Raw genomic sequence first — 23,273 nt, forward strand, 5'->3', positions numbered from 1 at the left:
TGTGGGGATTTGTAACATTTTGGTTTCAAAGGTGAAATGGATACACATCTTTATTCACCAGTGGTCACTTTCAAAAACAGGATTACATTAGGAAAAAGAAAATGCAATCTGTTCATGGCAAAAAATATACTCGTATGAAATGAGTCTAATATTTCTGTGAACTGAAAGTATTCAAAGCCCAGGTTTTACTTGAGCTTTAGCTGGATAAAACAACAGGATACCCCATCTCTTAAAGTCAAGGGACCAGATGGTAAGAGGTCCACCTCTGTGGACAAATAGTGGAATTAATTTCCTTTTTTTAAGCCTTTTTTGACACTTTGCCCACTGATGAAGACGCTCATTTTTAGAAACAAGCTTTTAGCTGAAAAAGGCAAATGACAGCAACAGAATATAAGACCAAATGTCTGCATATTCTTTATTTTTTTCAAAAATGTACTTGCTTTTAAGAGTGTAAACTTTTAAAATGTTTGAAGTTTGATATCCATACATATTTGAAACCAAATTAGCAAATGCAACATGCTATGATGCAGCTATATTTGGAAGTAAGTTCAGACTTAATAATGACATCCCTGCAGCCCCAGGCAGAACACGTGATCCTGCAGGGATCCACTGGGGAGAAAATCTAAACAACTAATAGTAATTATTCAGTGAAATTGACTTCATCCTCCCCAGATGAGGACACTGTTTTGCAATATGGTCACATTTTCAGTTACAATTTGATGACAAGGGAAGGAAAAAATGCAGCAGTAGTACACCTCCTACATGGCTCTACATCAAGACACAGACACACCCTTTTATTAGGTTGTAGTGGGGAGGTATCATAGTTTGACATCCACACACACTGGACACAGCTGTGTGTGTGATGATGAACAATTGAATGATTATTTACTGTATATAATGGATGCATGCTTTACTCACGCTCCATCATGTACGGCTCACTGTCGCTGTCCATGGTCCTAAAGTGTGTTCTCCACAGCGTTTACATGTCTACTTTCTATCCTATCTATCCTATCTATCCTATCTATCCTATCTATCCTATCTATCCTATCTATCCTATCTATCCCATCTATCCCATCTATCCCATCTATCCCATCTATCCCATCTATCCCATCTATCCCATCTATCCCATCTATCCCATCTATCCCATCTATCCCATCTATCCCATCTATCCCATCTATCTATCCCATCTATCTATCCCATCTATCTATCCCATCTATCTATCCCATCTATCTATCCCATCTATCTATCCCATCTATCTATCCTATCTATCTATCCTATCTATCCCATCTATCTATCCCATCTATCTATCCCATCTATCTATCCCATCTATCTATCCCATCTATCTATCCCATCTATCCTATCTATCTATCCTATCTATCTATCCTATCTATCTATCCTATCTATCTATCCTATCTATCTATCCTATCTATCTATCCTATTTATCTATCCTATTTATCTATCCTATCTATCCTATCTATCCTATCCTATCTATCCTATCCTATCTATCCTATCCTATCTATCCTATCCTATCTATCCTATCCTATCTATCCTATCTATCCTATCTATCTATCCTATCTATCTATCCCATCCATCCATCTATCTTATCTATCTTATCTATCTTATCTATCTTATCTATCTTATCTATCTTATCCATCTATCTATCTTATCTATCTATCTATCTATCTATCTATCTATCTTTCTCCATCCATCCATCCATCCATCCAAATTTCTGGCTAATTTCTTCAGTATTTACAAATTCTTGCAAAATGTATATAGATATATAAGTCTCTGTCTGTCTGTTTAACGGCTTGCCCTTGCACCGGGTTGATCTTCACTCACGCTGCGGAAGCGTGCATGAGGTGGACATACAATGTGAACCGATCCCTCTCCGGCATATCGCATAGACGTTTAAGGTCGCGGTGGTGATCGATCGCCGTTCGCCCGCGGAAGGTTCCTCTCCCGACCCAACCTCACGGAGAGGTGAATTAATTCTCCCGGTCACCCTTAAAATCCAGATATGTACAACCATTTCCCATTCAAAGAGGTGGCTATTTCTGGAGTCAATCAATTAGGTCATATAATGGATGATGATGATGGTGGTGGTGGTGTGGCTGCGTCTTGGGTGGGAGTAGGGGGTGCCTTATTATCATATTATCGGCGCTACCTTTTTTTTTTTCGCACCAAACGTTTTTGGGTGGAAGTCGTGGTCTTTGACGCTATTGCAGTCATGTGACTGTTGCCAGTTTCACTCCGGGTGAGTTTGCCGAGGACGAAAGCAAAAGGGAAGGGAATGAGAGTAGAAGAAAAAGGGTGGAGGGAAAGAAGGAGAGGAGATCCTCCAAGCGGCGCTCTCTTCGTCCATTAATTTCCAAATGGCTGAGGCTAAGAATAGCCTCTCCCGCCCCCCCACCCCCTAACAAACATACGCAGACTCGAGATAGCGTGTGCTTTGACGCGCATTGGACGTGCACGACGGGCGTGCGCGTGGCCACCGTCAGCCCGAGTTGCAGGTGCATCCGCGCCAGCAGCAGCCTGCGTGTGCACGTAGTTATATAGAAACACACACACAGCATGCATGTAGAGGGGGTTTTGTCTTTCCACAGTGGGTGAAATCGATTCGGATTCCCGGGAGATCCGAATCTACTGGACTGTATTCCGACCCCCCCCTTCCCCAAATGTGTCCAATGTGTGTGTGTGTGTGTGTGTGTGCACGACTGTAGCCTGACACCCCCCCCCCCCCCGGCACACACACACCGACCCACCCACCCATAAAACAGGCGAAAGACGGTGCCTCCGTCCGTGACACACACATGTCTGCAAGTTGGAGCCCCGTGAGTCGTGCGCCGCTGCTCCCGGCACACCTCCCTAAAAAAACCGTCATCCCACGACGGCCGATTGTTTAATTCATCGACAAAATCCCAACCCCTCCCCCCCTCCTCCTCCTCCACCCACCCATCCACCCCTCCTTTTCGGTTCTGCTTCCATCCATTCACCTGTCCGTTCATCCATCCGTCCGTCTGTCCCCCTCCCCCTTCTTCCCCCGCCCCCTCCCCGGTGTAGAGGGAGGACGTCGGCGAGTAGAGGATCGCACCAGCCGTCTCCGATGAGAGAGAGAAAGGACGCTCCGCCAGGACATTCGGGCTCATCGGGTGCGGACCAAGGCAGACTTTTCTGGGCGGGGATGCTATTCGGGACTCCGCCGGCACTGCTGCTTCTCCAGGCGGCCGAAGCGGGATCATGAGAGGTTGTAAGAGGCGGCCGTCACATCCTTGCCTTTGACGACGCCGACGTGTGTGTGTGTGTGTGTGAGTGTGTGTGTGAGTGTGTGTGTGTGTGTGTGTGTGTGTGTGTGTGTGTGTGTGTCCTCGGGCTCAGCCTCAGCCTCTGGATGGCCGCGCAGGTGCTGCGACGGGAGCGGATGCTTTTCGATTCGTCCGAGACTCTTGCATCTCCACTACGATGACACGGACATTTCGAAGGCGCACGGCGTTTCCATCCTCGTCCCCGCTTCTGGCGTTCGAGTAGCGGATCTCAAATGTCACCATTCTCCAGGCTTGTCAGAGCGCACTGGTAATAAGGTGAGGGGAGACACGTTTTTTTTTTTTTTTTTTTGCCATATAACGTTTTAAACATTGCGGCTGTTTCAAAAATAAATAAATAATCGTATTAAGAATTCCCCATTTATGCAGTTTTAATCTCGACGTTTGTAAAATGCCAAATTTAACATCTGGCCGCTGACGGCTGTTGATTTTTTTCACCTCTCGAGCGTTTTTGTGAGAATCTTATTCATCAAGGCCCGTGTGATTTTTTTTAAATTTTTTTTTATAATATATATATATATATATTTGTGTCTTGTCATTAGCCTTCACGCCGTCATGACAGCAAACAAATAGACGGTCGGGAGGCGCGGGAGGCCGCGGTGCGCTCTGATACAGGCATGAACCATGGAGGACATTAAACATTCATGATAACTAACTCCCCACGATCTCACGTTGGGGGGAGCATCCCGCTTTGCATGAGAGGGGACTGGGACTAAGAGACCCCGCAGCTGGAACCCGCCGTGCGAACAGCCGGCCCACCGACCGCACGTTTCATTCACGCACATCCCCAATCGGCCGCTGGCAGAGACGCGCACAGACGGGGGGGACCGTGTGCATGGGCGTCCTCGTCTGCTGAAACCGACGGCCGCATTCGGACCGCCCGCCCGATGCCGGCGATCAGCGCACCCTTAGAACAACCCGTCGTGCACGTAAGACGTTCCGATCCGGATGGGATGTAATGTTGTGCGGCTGCACAGCTGAGCATTGGTCACCTTCTCCGCTGCTTCGTGAAGATTGGCTTTCGGTGTCCACAGAATGGCGCGGTTCGGGGACGAGGTGCCGGCAAGGTATGGCGGAGGGCCAGGCGGAGGGGGCCCCGGCGGCCGCGGTGGGGGTAGACAAGGAGGACCCCACGGACATGTTCACGGACACGGCCACGGGCACGGCCACGGACATGGGCACGGGCACGGCCCCCCGGGGGGTCCCGGGGCCCAGAGAATGTACAAGCAGTCGATGGCGCAGAGAGCCCGGACTATGGCCCTCTATAACCCCATACCTGTGCGCCAGAACTGCTTCACCGTCAACCGCTCGCTGTTCATCTTCAGTGAGGATAACTTCGTGAGAAAATATGCCAAAAAGATCACCGAATGGCCATATCCTTTTACCTGTGCGGTGAGTGGCAGGTGCTGCCGTCGGCCTGCACGGCCAGGTAGGCGCACACGGATCCATCCCCTCCCTTAACACCCCACCCCCACCCCCTCCTTCCACGACCAGCATCAGGCTGGTGGCAGAGCTGCAACAGGGACACGCAGAGGCCAAACCCACGTAAGTCAGCCGTGTCCACACGAACACGACATTTATAGTTCATTAAGAGGAAGGGCCTTCACACCCCTTCCCTCCCCCAACCCGTTTGCGAGGCTTTTTGATCGCCGTCAGTCCCATTCGTCAGTCATTTTTCGCGTCAAACCGCTCGGGGACCTCCTCGATGTGCAATGCCTGTGGGTAAAGGTGTGTGCCGTGCGTGAAAGCGCGTGCGCGCGTGTGATTGTGTGTTTTTGGTCGAGGAAGGAGGAGGAAGAGGAGGAGGAGGAGGGATGTCTAGGGGGCGCTACTGGTTGCTGATGTCAGCACGGGAAGTAAAGGGCTCAGCGCCACGCACGGGTAGAGAGGAACAGGAGAAGGAGAAAGGGATGGAGGGTGGAGGAAAGGGGAGAGGTGGCGAAGAGATGAGAGAGCAGCTACAATATGTGTGTGCGGGCGTGCACGTCTGTATGTTTCCATCCCCATATCACCATGGTGCAGGTGGCTGTCCAGTTATTGTGGATATGTTTGAGACGAAACGAAAGAGCTATTATCTGTGATTATTGAAGTCGATTCATTTGTGCAATTTTATCCCCATTTTGTTTTTTCTTTTTTTTTTTTTTGCTCTGTCAATCACACAGCATTCACGTGAATGAATGAATGGATCTGAGCTTGAGCCTGTGTTCAATTCCCTGTCATTCCCCTGAATCCCAGTCTTAAAGTACCATTGCCTGCAGAACACGAAAAATAGCAAGTGATTTTTCTTATCCCCAGAATCGGCGTATGTCTTTTTGAAAACAAGTTTCAGTGTTAATGACCAGAGTGGAAATCAGAGTAATGGTTGCACTGATCGATGCTGATGCTCGAGCTGTGACATAACTACCCTCACTAATTGGTCTGCTCTGTTGAAATGTAGGAGCTCCTTATAGTGTCTCTGAATCACATCTATTCAACGTCTGAGTGACGGACGCGTGTCAGCAAAACTGCAAAGTCCATGAACTCCCGAATTTCAATTTCCAAAAATCAATACATAGACAAATAGATAAATAAGGACATAGATAATGCAGCCATGTCATAACTGGAAGATGATGAGTACAACATCATTTTCGACTTTAATTTTTCATCAGATACTGTGTTTTAATGCATTATTATGCCTATAACAGTAGATTAATCCCAGGGGGCTTCATTGGATTCTCGATGAATATCCAGGAATAACCTTGGCGTCTCTAAAACATTCTAACGTGCATGTGCATTTAGATGGACAGTCCACAAACTAGCGCCTAATAGGGTGGCACAATAGGATGAATCATGCTGTTATTGCCTCTGGATCATTATCATATGTGTATGGTTAGTAAGCAAAATACTATTCAGGGTTCAGCTAATAGTCGGGGATGCTTTTTGTTAAGGTAGAATAAATATATTGTTGAGAAAATGTGAGCTATAAATCTTTTTCAGTGCAGCGAATTTCTTGTGAAATTGCAAAAAAAAAAAAAAAACACAGCTATTGCATATCCATTTAAATAATAGTCGCAAAAAGAGAGAACATTCATTAAGATCCGGAGTAACACCCTCGCGGAAGCAGATCTGCGATTAGAGATTTTGGTTTCCATGAAACCTATTATATTAACAGCCATCGACAGTTCTTATTCGATATCATCATGCATTTTTAAGTCTTTTAACAATCAACAAGGAAAAGTGTGGCCCTTCCATATCTCAATTCAGGATCCTGAGTATCCTATGTATCTAGATGTGTTAATCAGCACTGGTATTAGAAGAGGCAGGATCTAACCTGGACACCCATGACGGACAACGCTTAAGCACAAGTGCAGCGAGAGGCATTGTGTTGAGAGAAGTTGTGAAATTAAGTTTATTGGAAATCTATTGTTTCAACAGCTTTAGGGGTAGAACTGTACCTCCTTTAGCAATTTCACCTGAGGATTTGCTGAACACGTTCTCTGAGCTTCACAAGCCTTGCGGTTGAGCACATCAGTGATTAGTGATATGTTTGCTTCGATGTCTGTGATAGTCTGAATTAAGCTGCTTGGGGATTGTTTACTACTTTTTTAATTGCAATGGTCATATTCAGAGATGAGCCACCCAATAAGCAACCGTGGCAGTTCAGTTCTCACAGCCAATGAGGGTCCCTAAGAATTATGGATTATGAAATTATCCACACACATGTTCAGAATATGGATCTATTCACATGACTTTGCAAGAATATATGAAAAAAAACAACTTAAGTTATGTACCTTTTACTGCATGGTAAACATTTCAACCCTTGCAAAGTTCATATACTTGTGTCAGGATTCAATAATGATCTTTTGTGCGTAAGTAATGCAGATTGTTCTTCGGAGCCAGAAACTCTAACTGTTCCTTTTTTTTTTCTAAAAGTTTATTATACCAAACATCCCCATATCGATAGAGCTAAAATTCAGGCCATACTAGCACATGGATTAGTAATACATCAAGATATGTCAGACATACAACTCACAGCCGTAGTAAGATATAGTTTATGTTTAAATCTGCTTCTAAAAAGTCTAATCACACTGTTAATCCAATCTAATATGGCAAAACCCGAGTCAGTCGAGACATTTGTTTCGGAAGAAGTGATCATTGAGCGTTTGATCAATCATCAGGTTATTTCAGGTAACTGCAGGGCACAGACAGCATAAAGGATTGTGTGAACTCAGCAGATGATTTATTTTCATGTAACAGGTTGAAATCACAGTAAAGAAATGATAGAGTGGTCTATATCTATCAACCTATCTATTATTCATCACATTGACCATATCCCATTTTTAGATATAAATATGATCTGACAATAAATATCTCTGAGAATTGTGAACTCACTATTTAGGGGCCCTTTAAATTTACATAACATGTCCTTGTGACAGCAGCATACAGTCAGGGAAGGCTAGGAGGCTAAAAGCTAATCACGATAACGTAAATTAAATATTAATATTTGTCCACTGAGCTGTGTTGGAAACGTATTTGGTATGATTCCTATAATTTTTACATTTTCTCAAGTTAAAATTGCTGAATCTGCTCATTTTCGATCCAGTAGAGTCCTTTACCTGATCACTGCACGCATAGTTCCTCACAACCTTGCTTGCTTGGCATATGTTCATTTCTGTTTCCCTGCAGGTTGCCAACATAATGTTTTTAGAAAGATTTATATTATCATTATTATTATTACACAACTTTCTACATCTTGTATACTGTCTCTAATGGAAGTGTGTGACGTAATTATTCATGCAGATCGGTCAGTAGAAGAAAAGTTGTAAGGTGATGCAGACAGTACCGTGCCACACCTGAGGGCGGCGTACATGAGGCAGCAGGTGCTTGTTGCTGCAGCCCTCTTTCTATAAGCAATTCAGGATAAAATAAACAAGATAAATAGAATATAATATGGAGGACTGTGACAACAAGGGAAAAGAGTTGGTTTTTTTTGCGGAGAATGACAGGCGCATGGATCTTGTATACAAATGTAGGTAAGACCACGAATGTTTTTTGTTTTATAAAAAAAAAATTGATACAAGACTAAGTGGAAGAAAAAAATAAGTATTTGAAAAAAAAAATGACCTTAGGTGAATTATTGGCTTCTTTTCCTTGTCATGCTCTTGATGTATAAAGTGTATCAAAATTGATTAAATCACCGGAATTTAAAGTTTTAAAAACAACTAAACTAAACGACTTTGGCTTTTGCTCAAAATAACACATTGTGATATATGGAGGGGGTGCTGAAACTAAATAGGTAATCCTTAGCAATTACATTCTACGCAATCAGCTGTCTGACATCTGACCTTAAACACCCCTCTGACCTTTGAGAATTCACATTTGGTGTCACTGGGGTCACTTATGTGGTTGTGCATGTGTCATTGTAGCGGTGCCTGAATGTCTTTGCATCCTCATGCACTCACTTGTATCTGTGTAAAAATGTGGTAGGACGTCAAATAATTGTCACTGCTGCAGAACACTTGAATACACATGACTTAACATTCAAAGTTGGAAAAAGTTATACATGAACACATATTATATATATATGTCACAGTTAAACACACACCCTCGCAGCCCCGCAATATGTGCTGTGTATGTACATGAATGTGTGTAAATGGAGAGAAAGTCAATATGTGTTCTGTCCATCGGTAATAAGTAGACATGGCCACGGGGCGTTGAATGCAGAATGTACCTTCACAATATTATCCAAGATCCTCTCGCCACTTTCAATAACATGTGACAGTGCAGAAAATCCATTAGGGCATGTAAGTGATATTAAAGATTTTGTAAAATCCATATCAATGATCAAATATGGCTGCCACAGGAAGTTTACATCTTCAGATCATATATCTTTCAATCTTTATTAACAAAAACTTGATGAGCAGTCGATCAAAATACAAAGAGAGGTCTTTATTTCGTATTCGATAAAACATCTCGCCAATAAGGCGACCAAGCAGATTACTTTTCAGTTTGAAAAAAAATCGTCTCAGTTCGAGGAGGAAAACCTAAATTTATGTAAGCATAATGATAATTTTTGACGTTGCAAAAACAATTGGTTTTGCTAAGAACAAACTACTGAGATGGCTACACTGGCCTCGGCGGTATCCTTTGCGGATCTCCAAACAGTTGTCAAGTCCTATTGAAACTTTTACATACATGTAAAAGTACACATGTGGGATCATAGTTATGGAATCCAAAAGAAAAAAAATGAGGATTTGGTGAGGTAGATGTAGTGGAAGCAAAAGAGAGAGACACGCCCAGGAACATGGAGACGGAGAGAGACGGTGAGAAACAGGCAGAGACGACGAATAAAAGAGAGAAAGTGAGAGGGACCTGGTTGTTTTTGGGTGGATGAAGAGAGTCAGTGATCTATGTTCTCTGCAGAATCTAAATTATTTATTGGCTTTTTCTCCGGCCCGTAACTGTCAGCTGGTAACTACACATAAGGCATGTTTTGTGTGACTTGTCTATGTGCTGGAATCCTCTTGTGGTTTTTCATTAGTTTACAGGTCGATCACTCTCGGTGGATTGTGTGTTCACGCAGAACACACAAATCCCCCCCCCCGCCCATCTCTCCGGTCATGTCCACAAGTCTGTCTCCTTCCCGTTCAGGCAGCCTAAAAATAACAGTTTGAATACAGCACTTTTTCAGTCGCCCCTATTTCTTCGAACTCTCTTATCTCTCTTTTTTTTTTTTTTTTTTTTTTTTTTCACTTGACGTAGTCACTCAGATTTACAGCGTCATCACTGATGTTTTGTGTATGTTTATAGCCAGACTATATATAAACATAACGTGGCTGGGGGAAGAAAAAAACACCACCGGGAAATTTAAAATATATATTATTCACAAGAAACAGCTTGGAAAGTAAGCAAAAAGAGAGATAGAATGAGGGGAAAGTGACACATGTAAGGAAGAAATGAATGAAAATGTCAAGATCTTGGTCCGTTTTATTCTATTTTTTTTTAAATCCATTCAGGATCTTGACCTGAAACGTAAAATCGACTTTATCGTAACGCCTCATGTGTGGAGTTGATTTCAGTAAGCGAAAGCAGCTGCATGAATGTGTGTTTAAGTGGAACAAAAATTATCTGAAAGGAAATAAAAAAGAGGCAGGAAGGGAAATGAAATGAGAATTAGGTGGACAGAAGAGCAGTGACTGATGGAAAGAGTATGAGGCAGAAACATAGAGAGAGATAGACTTATGAGAAACAATGGAGAAAGGGAGCGACAGAGAGTCAAACTGCCTGTCTGCATATAAATCATTTAACACAAAGCGGAGGAGAGTCAAACATCCAGGCTTGATCTGCAACTGCAGCAACAGCACACACACACACACAAACTTGTTTTTGTCACTCAGAGAGACATTGCATTTACTTACACTCATCCCTGTGAGATGTATCCCACCATATTCCCTTTGCAAAGTTGTCACGATTGCAACATTTTGGTACCAAGCTCAGTATCACCATGCTTGACGTCGGACTGAAAATGATAAGTAGCGATGATAACGTGGAACACAAATAAGTAATTCATCAGTAATCATTTCTTAGATTTCAATCCAACTTGATTTTGCAAAGATAGATGCATTTGTCGTTCAATTATTCTGACATGAAACTAAAAATGTGTGGAGTCAAAAGTAAAGTAGACTGCAATATACAGTGAAAAGAACTTAATATGTAATGTTTCCATATTGGGAGTCCGGGTCGGATTTGGAACTCATTTTTCCCAAATATCCTCCAGAATCATGGCCTGCACCATTTTTATATCCACTCGCCCCACTGAAAAAACATACTAAGTATACTTAATACCACACTATAAAAGCGTAATAAAGAAATGGTTCCCATCGTCATGAGAGGTTGACTGGATATTTGACAGTATAATGAGTGTAGAGCAACCAGACATACACATTAAGCCTGAATACCATTGTCCTTTTTTCCCCCTCTGTCTTTGCTTAGTCCCTTTCTATATTTCTCACTCTCCTTTTGACTGATAGGAGGTGAAGTTTTGTCATTTCCTCTCAGACTTCACTACCTGTACTTTTTTGCCTTCACTCAAATTTGATCCATCAATTTCCCCCCATCATTGCTGCTCCGCTCGTTCTTCTCCACTGCATCTTGTCATTCTTCTAATTCCTTCTTGCTTTTTGTGCAGCCAATTTAAGTGTTTTTTTTTTTTTTTTTGTTATTTTTTTTTGGGAGGAGATCTTTCTTTCAGATCATTCTGATGGCTGCAAATGCTGTTTAGTTTGCTGTTCAGTGTGTGTATGAGTGTTTGGCTATATGTGTGCATTTGTATGTGTGTGTGTGTGTGTGTGTGTGTGTGTGTGTGTCCTCGAGGCTGAATCCGCCTACGTCATAGCTCTTGTCCGTCTGGAATGTAATGTAGAATAAATGTGTGAATTGATCCATATCCCGAATGGCTACAGGCACATAAACATATTTGTAGAAAAATAAATTACATTGTCAGGAAAATGGAAAATGCCCAGTTTCGACATTCTGTTCTTTGGAAAAAAGTAAAAAGCAAAAAAGGCGTATGTTCTACAATGCTTATGATATGTTGAGATAAAATTATATTTTACTAACTACTTCACTACTTCCATATATATCCTCTGCCTTGTGTGTGCGTGTGTGTGTGTGTGCGCGCATCTTTTATTGAAATATATCTATCCATCCTCCCACTGCTGTTCTTACATTACATCGAGACACTGGGAGCATTTGAGGGCGTGAGGAATCCACATTTTCCTCTTTGACTTCCTGTTTACACATCCAGGTTGACTTGATTTGTCATTGACAATGACAGTATTTGTCACCTATTAGTTAAAAAAAATATCTGTGCATGTATGTGTGGTGTGCGTGTGTGTGTGTACATATACATACATACAAATTTTGGAGATGTCTTCCACCTTGATCCTGGGACTCCCAGCCAATACTTGATACAGATGTTCCTGTGTAGGATGTCAGCCACTTGGTCATGAAGCTCCATCTATACCTATCCCGCCGGCAAATTGCACATATATACCTACGTACATGATCTTGTGAGCCACAATTCTTGTCATGATCTCCAAATCATCTGCCTCGTAGTCCATGGAATGTGAGAACAAGATCAACCTAGTCAGCCACAAAAGGTGACATGACATCTCAGGAAAAAAAAACAACAGCAATATGATGTACATCTGTAATAACAGTAGTAACAAAGCCAAATGGATGGACTACCCTATTTGAAAAACAAAAAGCATAAAAAAAGAGCAGTGAGTCATTCTTTTGACCAGCTCTTGGGAGGGAGCAGAAGATAGAGCTCCCTTTTAAAGATCCGTAAATCCTGCCACAAATATGAATGTTGGATTTCGTGGGTGTCAAAGTCCACCCTTTTACTGGCTTTCCAACAGCAATTAGTTGTACTGAGGTAAGTACTGTTCATTAAGTGATAATTAGGGACAAATTTAAAGTAACTTCAATCACAAACTCAACTATAAGGGATGCTATTAATGTTACAAAAAAGGGGGTTAAAAGACCTACAATTATCCAGCTATAATTGTTTTCATTGAAGTAAATAACTGTCAAATAGGTTAAACTTGAGGGTGAAAAAAAAAAAACAAATCGGTAAAGATATCGAAAATCCATGTTTTTCTGGAAGTACATAAATTTGGAAGAGGACGAGAGTGTCACATGTAGATTGCATGATGTCTGGCTGCATTTGGTGCTCCCATTCCTTTTTTTTTATCATCATTTTTGCATTTAGGAAGGAAATGAAACAAAAACACAGCCTATGGAAAGGAATCATAGCAAACGATATGGTCCTCGAATTTCTTTTGCATATATCTGAGAAAGAGAAAGAGAGAGGAAAAAAATTCAGTCTATTTCACTGTCTGTTGCTGTTTGGATGTATTTAAAAATGTGTGTTTGAGTGTGTCTATGTTAGTCTGTGTGTCTAGAGAATGGCCAGTGACGTGGGCTGGAGTTATTTTTGGGATTCAGATACGTGGATAGAGAAGAAATAGAGGGAGAGAGTCTGTGATGGATTGATTTTCTCATGCCCGTGTTCTTCAGTCACATGCTGCAGCTGGTACTGAACCAAACCCGCTGGAAACCTTCACTCCACCTGCAGGCTGTGCCGCATGTGCACAAACACACGGGCAAGTGCACGCAATTACAGCAGCACTCAGCGTCAGCTATGCAAACACTAAAGTGTCGGAGTCCATTTCTGTTCCCTGTGGTAGAATCTACACTCTAGCACAATTGGATGCTAAGTCTGAGCATATGATAAGCAGGTTTGGCAGCCTGTGGATGGAACTTGAAATGTAGCTATTATTTAAAATAATGCACATTAATGCACATAAACACACTAAATACCTAAGAATGACCAGATATTACCTCAATAAGTCACTCGAAAGTAGTGTGCTAGCCAATGATGAAAAGATCCTTTTCGGCCTCACACAGGCCAGAAAACACTGAGAAGGTTGACTGAAACACAAAGATAGACGAGGGGTGGGATCCAGACTGAATAGTTACGTGTCCTAAAATTTGGTGAAATTTGTGATGGACTGGAAGCCCACGGTGTAACCTTCCTCTTTCCCTGACACAACTAGCATTGGCTTTAGCCTCCCCTGAGTTAAGTAACCGTTGTTACGAAAGCAGAACCTTAGAGTGTCAGACCCCATCTCCAAAAACCCCTTATAATATATAGAAAAAGTGTAATTTCTGGCGATGCATTAAGGCGTCTTTGGAGAAAAGTGACAGCTCAGCTGTATGTGTGTGATTAGGGAGTGGCACAGAGAGATCCGACTCACAAATATGTGTTACATGAAGCGTAGCAGGCGGATAATATGATCCCAGAGAGGACTTTGCACACTATGCATTGGTTGAAGTTAAATCATAGTGAGTGGACAAGAAGGGCTAAACCAGCCTTCACATGCTACCATTTTTTCAACAATGCAGTCGATTGTATTGTCAAATTGGGATAAATGTAAATGTCCTTAATTTTTCCTTTATGGGATATTATTCTAAACAGCAATGCCTCTCCTCAGCGGAGCCTGTTTTCTAGCTGTCAAAGGTGGATGCGAGTATATTAGCAATGAGTAAATGTAGATATGTGAATTTACATAACACTTCTGAATGGGTATATGTGTGTTTGCTCGTGTGTTTTGTATTTTTTTAATTAAAAATATGTTCCTTTGTTATGAATGACCTGATAATTCAATAATGTAGGGGGAATGTTCTGAATGGTTTGGGGAAGAGTCAGTGACTAAAAGTGCGAGAATAAGATTGTGATAGTTATTACTGCTAATGAATAATAGCTGATATCAATATGAACTAGGAAATACGACATTTTGCCCCCTTTATTACAGTCTAATGATATTGCCCTAATAGAATTTTACTTTTGGATAAATAAATCCTGAGTGCAGGATAAGCGACAGAAGATGGATAGATGGATGGATGGATGGATGGATGGATAAATAAAACTGAATAAAGAGTCCATTGAGTGAAGAGGTGGGGCTGAATGCTCACTATCACAAACCATCTGCTAATGTTTCTATAAATCTAAATAAAATGTAAGATGATCAGTTCACCATGAAAACAGAGGAAACATGTGGACACTCCTTCAACCATAGAGCAACGGAGAATGTTTACATCCTGCTGTTGAGAAGTTAAAGCAGTTTCCAAACATGGACTGTAGCGTTTAAAAGCCTCTACACTGCCAACAGTCCCGTACTGCCAATTGGATTGTTAGTACAGCTGTCAGTCTGTCTGACTCGCATGTTTGATAACACCAAAGCTCAATGGCTGTATTTTCAAAAAGAATATATCCATCTGATAAAAGTGCGTTATGTGACAGATAATCTCGAGTTGTGTAGCAGTAAGCGAATGGGTACGCTTTGCAAAAAAGTGATGAACAACATGAGGATCGATTTAAAATAACAGTAATAGTGGATTCACATATTTATCAAGTAGATGTGGAATATTTGTATTAGCATAATAATGGTAGTAAAACATTGATATTAGGCCATATTTACTCAATAGCTCGTTATCTATCGAGTCAAATAACATGATCATGTTTCATCCAGAACTTATAAGACTGTAAGTAATCCGGGAGCCAATCAAAAGTAAGGCTGGTAATCAATGGTTGACCCTTTTATGGTGCTCAAAAATGATAGAGGTCAAAATATTCAGTCTGGAGTTTCTGAAATTTGTAAACTTCACTTTTCTGCATTTACTTCACTTTCAAAGAAAAAGCAAAAAAGTCTTTCTCATTAGTCACTTTAATTTTTATTGAACATTGCAGTTTAAACATTCATTTTAACTAATATATAAATACATTAGTTTTGCTTATGTTTATGAAGCATTAATGCTTTAATTGGTATTATTAGAAGTAGCTTTGCATTTTTATTTAGTAGTTTGTTGACATTTAGCAATTGCTAGATGTAACACACCTAAAATGATTTTGACTCTTAATTTGAAACATTAGTTTTGATGCCCATTTGGCACCGAATGATTTTATAGTTTTAAATTTGTATTGAGAATCACAAACAAATGATTTTCCATGTCAGTTCATTTGATTGGTTTTCTTTGCTTCGTACAGGGGGGTCAGGTTCTTCAGCAAACACACGGCCAAATACTAGTCCTGGCATTTTGAAAGGTTGTATGTGTTCAGAAAAACACATGTATTAAGCAATTTAATTGTAAGTGAGCCTGAAATAATTGTGATACTGATGCAAAGTCATACGGAGTCAGTCTGGGAGTCCCAAGTCCAAGCTTTGTTTGACTCCATTGAAAATACAATATATTACAGGGACAAAATGAAGCATTTCAACCATGTCTCTTATCTTTTATGGCTACTGATTATGAAAATAATTACATAGGTTTCAACTGCAGCGTGTAATCTCTTCCATTATATCAAATCAGTTCTTCTGGAGTAAAAAGCGACAAGTAAATGAAGTAATCATTTGAACAGATCTGGTGCTGTGCAGCTGCCTGAAACAGGGCAGGCATAGATGATGAAAAAAAAAAAAGCATGGGGACATTTTAAAGTATACGTGTGTGTGTGTGTGTGTGTGTGTGTGTGTGTGTGTGTGTGTGTGTGTGTGTGTGTGTGTGTGTGTGTGTGTGTGTGTGTGTGTGTGTGTGTGTGTGTGTGTGTGTGTGTTATCTGAAAACTTGAGAATAGAGTTGTGAGAAAAAGACTAGGAAAATACATTATCTAATTATTTATGTGACATATTCTGAAGGTCGCCGCACTGATGCCGTGTCGGGTTGGCATTATCTAAATGGGAAAAAGAGGCAGCAATATTTGGGGTTTCTGGACTCCTGCCTTTTTATTCCTGGGAAAAATTAAGGTAAAACATTTTGTAAATAATTTTGAAAGACATGCAAAATATATTCAGACATAATGCAAAAACACATATACAGACAAATACACCAGTAATAATGCAGGCCCTTTTTTAAAAAAAAAAAAAAAAAAAAAACACGTAAAATTAGTTCCCAAGAATTCCAACGCGTTTGGAATCGAAAACTATATTTTTATTTGTTGCTTAAATGTAATAAAGTAATGAGGCATTTGGTTTTATTAATAAGAGACTGGCACATTCTCAGGGGGTAGCAGCTGGTCTGGACTCAATCGGCAGATAAATGCTATGATACACTTGTCTGCCAATAAAGTCCAGACCAGCTGCTCAAGTGTGTGTGTGTGTGTGTGTGAGTGCGGCGTGTGTGTGTGTGTGTGTGTGTGTGTGTGTGTGTGTGTGTGTGTGTGTGTGTATATATTCATAGATGTATGAATATGTGATATGTATGCTTTAATGACTAGATTGCTCTTCATAGGCTATGAAAAGGTTTGAACCTGAGGGTTTTAATGGGTTGCCCACATCAGGAATTATGTCCAGGCCTGCAGAATATTCAGCAGGTGTATTTATGTGTCTCATAATCATTCATTTATTCATTGTCTATACATTCATTCATCCATTGTCTATACTACTTATACCGCAGGCTTGTGGCTGGAGCCAGTCCCATTTGTCATTGTGTGAGAGGTGGGGTTATAGCTTGGACTGGTTGCCGGTCCTTAACTAGCCTACATGTGGAGAAAAAGAACCTGTGTTCTATATGCGCAAAATGATTTAAAAAAAACAAAACAAACTAATGTTATGTAAAGCCAGAAATTCGGTGGTGGTTTTAATGAGAATTAGAGTTAAAGTCAGATAATACGGTTATGCACTTTGTTTTGTTAAATTAGTTATAAAACAAACAGATATGCACAGCATGAGTTCTAAAGAAAATATTTAGGATTTATTCTGAAAACTAACTCAAGTTGGTTAACGGTTAATGATCTGATGCAACTCTGTGATATTCAGGCAAAAGGGGTAGGTTCATTTTGGCTGATTTCATGTCAATTTAGTACAATTATAACTGACAACTTCATGTATCTCAACTGATGGATGGGTGTTTCTATGAATTTTTCCCTTTGTCATTTTTATGATTTAGTGTGAAGCTTTGTGCTCTTACAGTTGCTCTTCCTCGTTATTAGTGATGAAGGGTATTTGCTGAGTCATATTAATTTTACATGCACTCTCTTTGATTTACTTCAAGTGACACCGAGCGCCCCCTCCGCCCTCCCTTCACTTCGGCAGAGTCTAAATCGACCGAAATTATCTCAACATTCCAACAACCTTTGCGCGACGTAAGACGCGCTCATGTGATCAGCTGTCAAGTTTGACCCCATTTCGCTCGACGCTTGTCGGACATAATGCATATTTTCACTGCTAAATATGCACAAAAACGTGTGCCCGCAAGGACATAGTAAGATAGCGATCAAAACACGTGAACACAAGTTAACCAAGGAATGGCCCTCTGAAAATGAAGGTTATAGTCTCGAAATGGCCCAGTGAAGCAGGACATCAGTCACAGAGAAAACCTGTGCAATGAGATAAAGGCGGCTGCACACAGGATGACACTACAGTAAGTCCTCATATGAGGACATTGTGTTTTCAGTTCTGTTCACCTTATACGTCATTCTATTTTACTCTAACTTGCTCTTATAGACTGAGACTTTTTGTGTCTGCTCGTGAGAGAAAAAGGAAAAACATTATAGAACCACTCTTTGTCAGGTTTTGACACTAAAATGGACACCACACAGAAAGGTTTTAACACTTTGCATAGACAAAAAAAACAACAGATGTTGTTGTTGTTTAGAAGTTTATTAGGACAGTGTACAAATACATTAAGCACAGAGGCAGAGATGTTTGTACCAGATTATAGCTCATAGCTAATTTCCATCTGTAGTCCTGGACAATACAAATATAAAACTGTATAAAATAGACAATATATATAAAATATACAATGTTGTTATATACAATGTTATGTTTGACACAGTGCAAAACAACTTGAAGGATACTTGGACTTTGCGATTTCAGAAATATCCACCAGTATAATTTTAATTTTTGTTTCCCATCCCAATCTCAATGTTGACTGACAAATAATCGATGTCATAGAAGAAGAAACATTATCCTCATTTGAGAAATACTAATTAATCTTACCAATATCTTTATTGATAAGGTCAGCACAGTACAGTAAGCCTTTTAATATTAGTCTCTTACTTCAAGTTTACAGACTTCCAATTGTGCGTCACACATGAGATATTTCAAAATATTTGCACATATGCTCATGTGGCGATGCGGAAATGTGCGAAGTGTGTCAGTACATGAAATCACGCTGTGACTTCACACTGGGACACACACACACACACACACGTGCACACACATGCACACTTGCACTGTATGTTACAGCATAATGCATAGTCTCCCACCCACTTGCTTCCATTTAATCCTCCTCTTTTTTTACAGTATGTGTGTTCTGCCACTAACCTACTTTCCAGAGTGCACACACACACACACACACTGCTCAGGAGAAGAAAATACCGCAATACTCTCACACCCCTCTGTCATTCTCTAGCTTTAACCCCACTCTCTCTTCCTCCCCCTTCCTCTATCTTTTATTCTTCACCACTCACTCTTTTCAATCATGTCTGTGCCCAAAGGACACTTTCTTTCTCTCTCCCATCCTCTTCTCTCTCATGCATTTAGTTCTCCATATATTTCTCCTTTTTTTTTTTCATACTCTATCGCTCGCTGTCGGTGTGTTTGCTGACGCGGCATGTCTTTCGCTCTCTCATATTGAATGGAGATGGCATGATGGAGATTAAGATGATTGATGGGCTGGCTTAGTGGGAGAAAAGGTGGAAATATGAAAACAGAAAATAAAATGTAAGAGAAGGGTGGACTGCAGAAATGAGAGAGAAAAATGTATCGGTAACAAAAAGGAAGGACAGGATAGGAAGGGTAGGATGCTGTACAGCGCTAAGACTGACAATGTTCAGGAAAAAATGGTAGAAATGGTGGTATATGGCGTACGTTCGCAGTTTGTCTGGGTTTGTGTGAGTATTTGTGCATTACTTGTCTCTTATATTTTGAAAGCTGCGCTCCTTTCATGCAAAAAAACATCTTCAAGCAAACGTTTAAGTGTGCAGACACACACACACACACACACACACACAATCAGTTTATCAAAGTTCAATTCGGAACAGATGCGCTTTGCGCCAATACAACAATTCAACACAGAAAATCTCAGACCCGGTCCTTGTAAAGGTTAAAATGATCAAAATGTTAAAAATTGAACACAAATCCGGCATGTCACATTCATGATACGCAGCCTCGGCAGGGAAGGATGGAGAGACCGAGGACAAAGAAAACATTTGTGACATGATGGGCAGAGTGAGAGAGATGAATATCGGTCTGTTGCTTTCCCTCACTCTGAATTCTTCCCTTCTTCTCACTCTGCCACGTTGCTAAATTTAGCTTTTGAGGAAGGAGGAAGAGGCAATTCATTATTGAAGCTTTATAGCAAAGTGTGAGTCATTTATTTATGTGCTGAATTTTTATGCGTGCGTGTGTGTGAGAGAGAGTGAGAGACGGCGAGTGAGTGTGTGTAAAAGGAAAGAGAGAGGTTTGTGTGCTCATGGAAATAGTGTCGCAGCTTTGAACATAATGCAGGGTTAAAATGTGCCAAACTAAAGATATGTACGTACTTTCCAGCAGCTTTATCATCTTACAATTGTCTCACACACACACACACACGCGTGCTAATTGAGTCATGGCCTCAAATCAAATAAACAGTCCACGCACCAACACATATTGTGGGTTTGTGCTAGACAACAGAAGCGCCTTGATTTATCTTGATTATGGCCTGAGAAAACTAACATGCACAAATTTGTGCATGTACGTTGTCACAATATTGGCCATATGAAAAAAAAACAATATCATTAGAAGTGTGTGATCAGAGTTATTAATTGTATTTTAGAGTATTTTAATACTTTATTAATTAAAATTTAAAAAGTTGTGAAAAAGGCATTTCTGGTTTAAAAAAAAAATCTACGTATTTTTTTCAAGTTGACATGTCATTTGCATGTAAGAAACAGCTTATCACAAAAAAAAGATTAAAAAAAAAATCCAGTACAAATCAAAATTATTTATGTTTTGTTTTTCAACTTTGACGCATTTGCTAAAAATGTTTTTTACAGGGCATCCCCATGATAGCATTTGGCATCGACTCTATGTCGCCCAAACATTAATATAAAAATAAATTGTATAGAGAGCTCAAAATCTCCTCATAAGAGGACCCAGAAGTTGCATTAGGTTAATTAATACTCAATAGAAAATGAATGGAGGTGATGGTGCATGGTTTTATGATAATGTATATAAATGATGTATATTCTTAGTGTTCTGCATTACAGTTCGGGACTGAATTTGGTTTTGCAGCTTGAAAGATTTTATTCCTTGACTTAATATCCGCACTCCATTTGAGTGGATGATTCTAGCCACCATCATTGCCAACTGCATTGTCCTTGCGCTGGAACAACATTTGCCTGATGGCGACAAGACGCCGCTTTCTGAGCGCCTGGTAAGTCTGACGGATATGACACAGTCTGACAACATCACTGAAATATCCCTATGCTCTCGTCAGGTCACATAGTCTGTTTCTCAATGTGCTAAGAGAAATATTATACAAATAAAAAATGTGTGTGATGTATTCTAAGGCATTTGAGTGTAATATTCCATTAGATGTCCGGAGTTAATGTGATCTGACCTGAACCAAAGCTCAGTACAATCCAAGAGTTCATGTCAATGTGGAAAATAACTGCCTGAAAAATGATTATTTAAATATCCCGCAATCCAAAACACATGAAAAACACATTCTTTTATTATAAATAGACACAGACTAAAATGTAAGTGCGTTTTGTACAGTGTACTTTGTATATTGTGATAATATTTCTAACCTACACACACACACACACACACACACCTATGAAGTTACAAAAGCTGAAAATACTCCCATTTCCTCGCACTTCTACATTCACGCTGACATGTGTCCAAAAAAAAAAATTGGCAGAAATTCACAAAAACCCTTTCCAACAAAAATTGATCTGTGATCTTACTCTTTAAGTTGTTGTTTTTTTTTTCCTATCTCTCTTAACCTTCCCGTGGTGTCTTGACTTGGCTGACTGCCTCCCCTCAGGATGATACAGAGCCGTATTTCATTGGGATCTTCTGCTTTGAGTCTGGAATAAAGATCCTGGCCCTTGGGTTTGCCTTCCACAAGAACTCCTATCTGAGGAACGGATGGAATGTCATGGACTTTGTGGTCGTCCTCACAGGGTAAGTGACAAGTCCATGCAGAATTATTCTTTTGTTTCACACCAAAGGGGCAGACGTGACCATCAAACAGGCCAGCGAGGTCTTGCATTGTGTCGTTTCCATCGTTTTAAAAAGCAAAATCAGTGGTTAATCTGTGTGAGCTGTGAAAAATAAGAATTGCATTGGCAGTTTATCATGTTTTTGTTGTTGTTTTTACACCGAAAGAGATCTTACAGCAGTGGTCTCCACAGTTTGGACCACTTAAGATTTTGCAAAGCAGTGACTACTCGGTAATTGATTGAAAGTCAAAAAGTGTCATTTCTAGAAGTTTGCAAATGGCCTTTTTTCAAACTTCATGCTAAAAAAAATCCTGGTCTTTTGTGTTTTTTTTTTTTTCATTTTTTATTTTTTTTTTATTTATTATAATTTTTTTTGTTTTCAACAAAATGTTTGGAATAGTTTAGTCCCAAAAAAAATCACAAAGAAACAATAGAAAAACGCCATAAGAAAGGCAGGTAATTAAAATGAAACCTGATGGGAATTATATTAATTAGAAAGAAAGTACCTAAATGTCAGCAAGAAATTTCCTGACGTTTCATAGATTCATTCTTTGTTTATGCTGCTTCCAGTATTCTGCACACGGGTTTGGGCTGAGAATACATCTTGACAAAAGAAAGCACGGAGCTAAAAATGGAAAACAAGTTACCTAAAATATGCTAATAACCCGCGCCGTGAAAACAAGCGATTGGAAAAAGAGAAAAAAAAAAAAAAAAAATCAATGTGAAGTTATGAAAGTCCATAGAAAACAACTTAAGAAGGTTCACTTTTTAATATTTTTTTTTCGGTGTGTTTTAATTTCTGAACCGAACCATCTGCCCCTTTCCCCTCGACTCCATCCCCCCGTCAAGATCACATTCTGGTTTGCTCAACTTCAAAACCAAACGGTTCACTGTGTTGCTTTAGTGTGTGTCTCTGTGTGTGTTATTGCCAGTGTCCTTTTTCCCTTTTTCTAATGAATGGCCCCATCCTGGGCCGGGAAGCAGGTAGATCACAGAGCAGAACCGCAGGCAGTCTGCAACCTGGGCCGTGAACAAATGCCACCGCAATATACATGAAGATGTGGGGTGGGGGGAGGGCAAACACTGAAGAAAGAGGAGGAGGAGGAAAAGCGACAGTGTAATAATAGCTGGGAAGATATTAAGGTAAAGAGGGAAGCAATGTTAGACAGAAAGAGCCCCATTTAAGGTATATCTGGATAAGC

General features: G+C 40.5%; 1 protein-coding gene across 20 annotated transcripts in view; it reads left to right on the plus strand.

The window, feature by feature from the left end:
• Positions 1-4,281: 4,281 nt before the first annotated feature.
• The window catches only part of cacna1aa (calcium channel, voltage-dependent, P/Q type, alpha 1A subunit, a), a 92,960-nt gene continuing 73,968 nt past the window's right edge, over positions 4,282-23,273 (plus strand). For 18 of the 20 annotated variants that reach the window (XM_086153209.1, XM_086153217.1, XM_086153223.1 and 15 more), the window contains exons 1-2: positions 21,178-21,278; positions 21,894-22,033. In XM_086153209.1, coding sequence (XP_086009335.1) covers positions 21,186-21,278; positions 21,894-22,033 — 233 coding nt within the window. In that variant the 5' untranslated portion in view covers positions 21,178-21,185. Of the gene's footprint in view, positions 4,694-21,172; positions 21,279-21,893; positions 22,034-23,273 lie in introns of those variants that run through there. The other 2 variants (XM_086153229.1, XM_086153230.1) reach the window with 1 other exon arrangement.

Source organism: Fistularia commersonii, chromosome 10 (assembly GCF_037954325.1).
Source record: "Fistularia commersonii isolate RoL2024-O1a breed Wild chromosome 10, RoL_Fcom_v1.0, whole genome shotgun sequence".
NCBI lineage: Eukaryota > Metazoa > Chordata > Actinopteri > Syngnathiformes > Fistulariidae > Fistularia > Fistularia commersonii.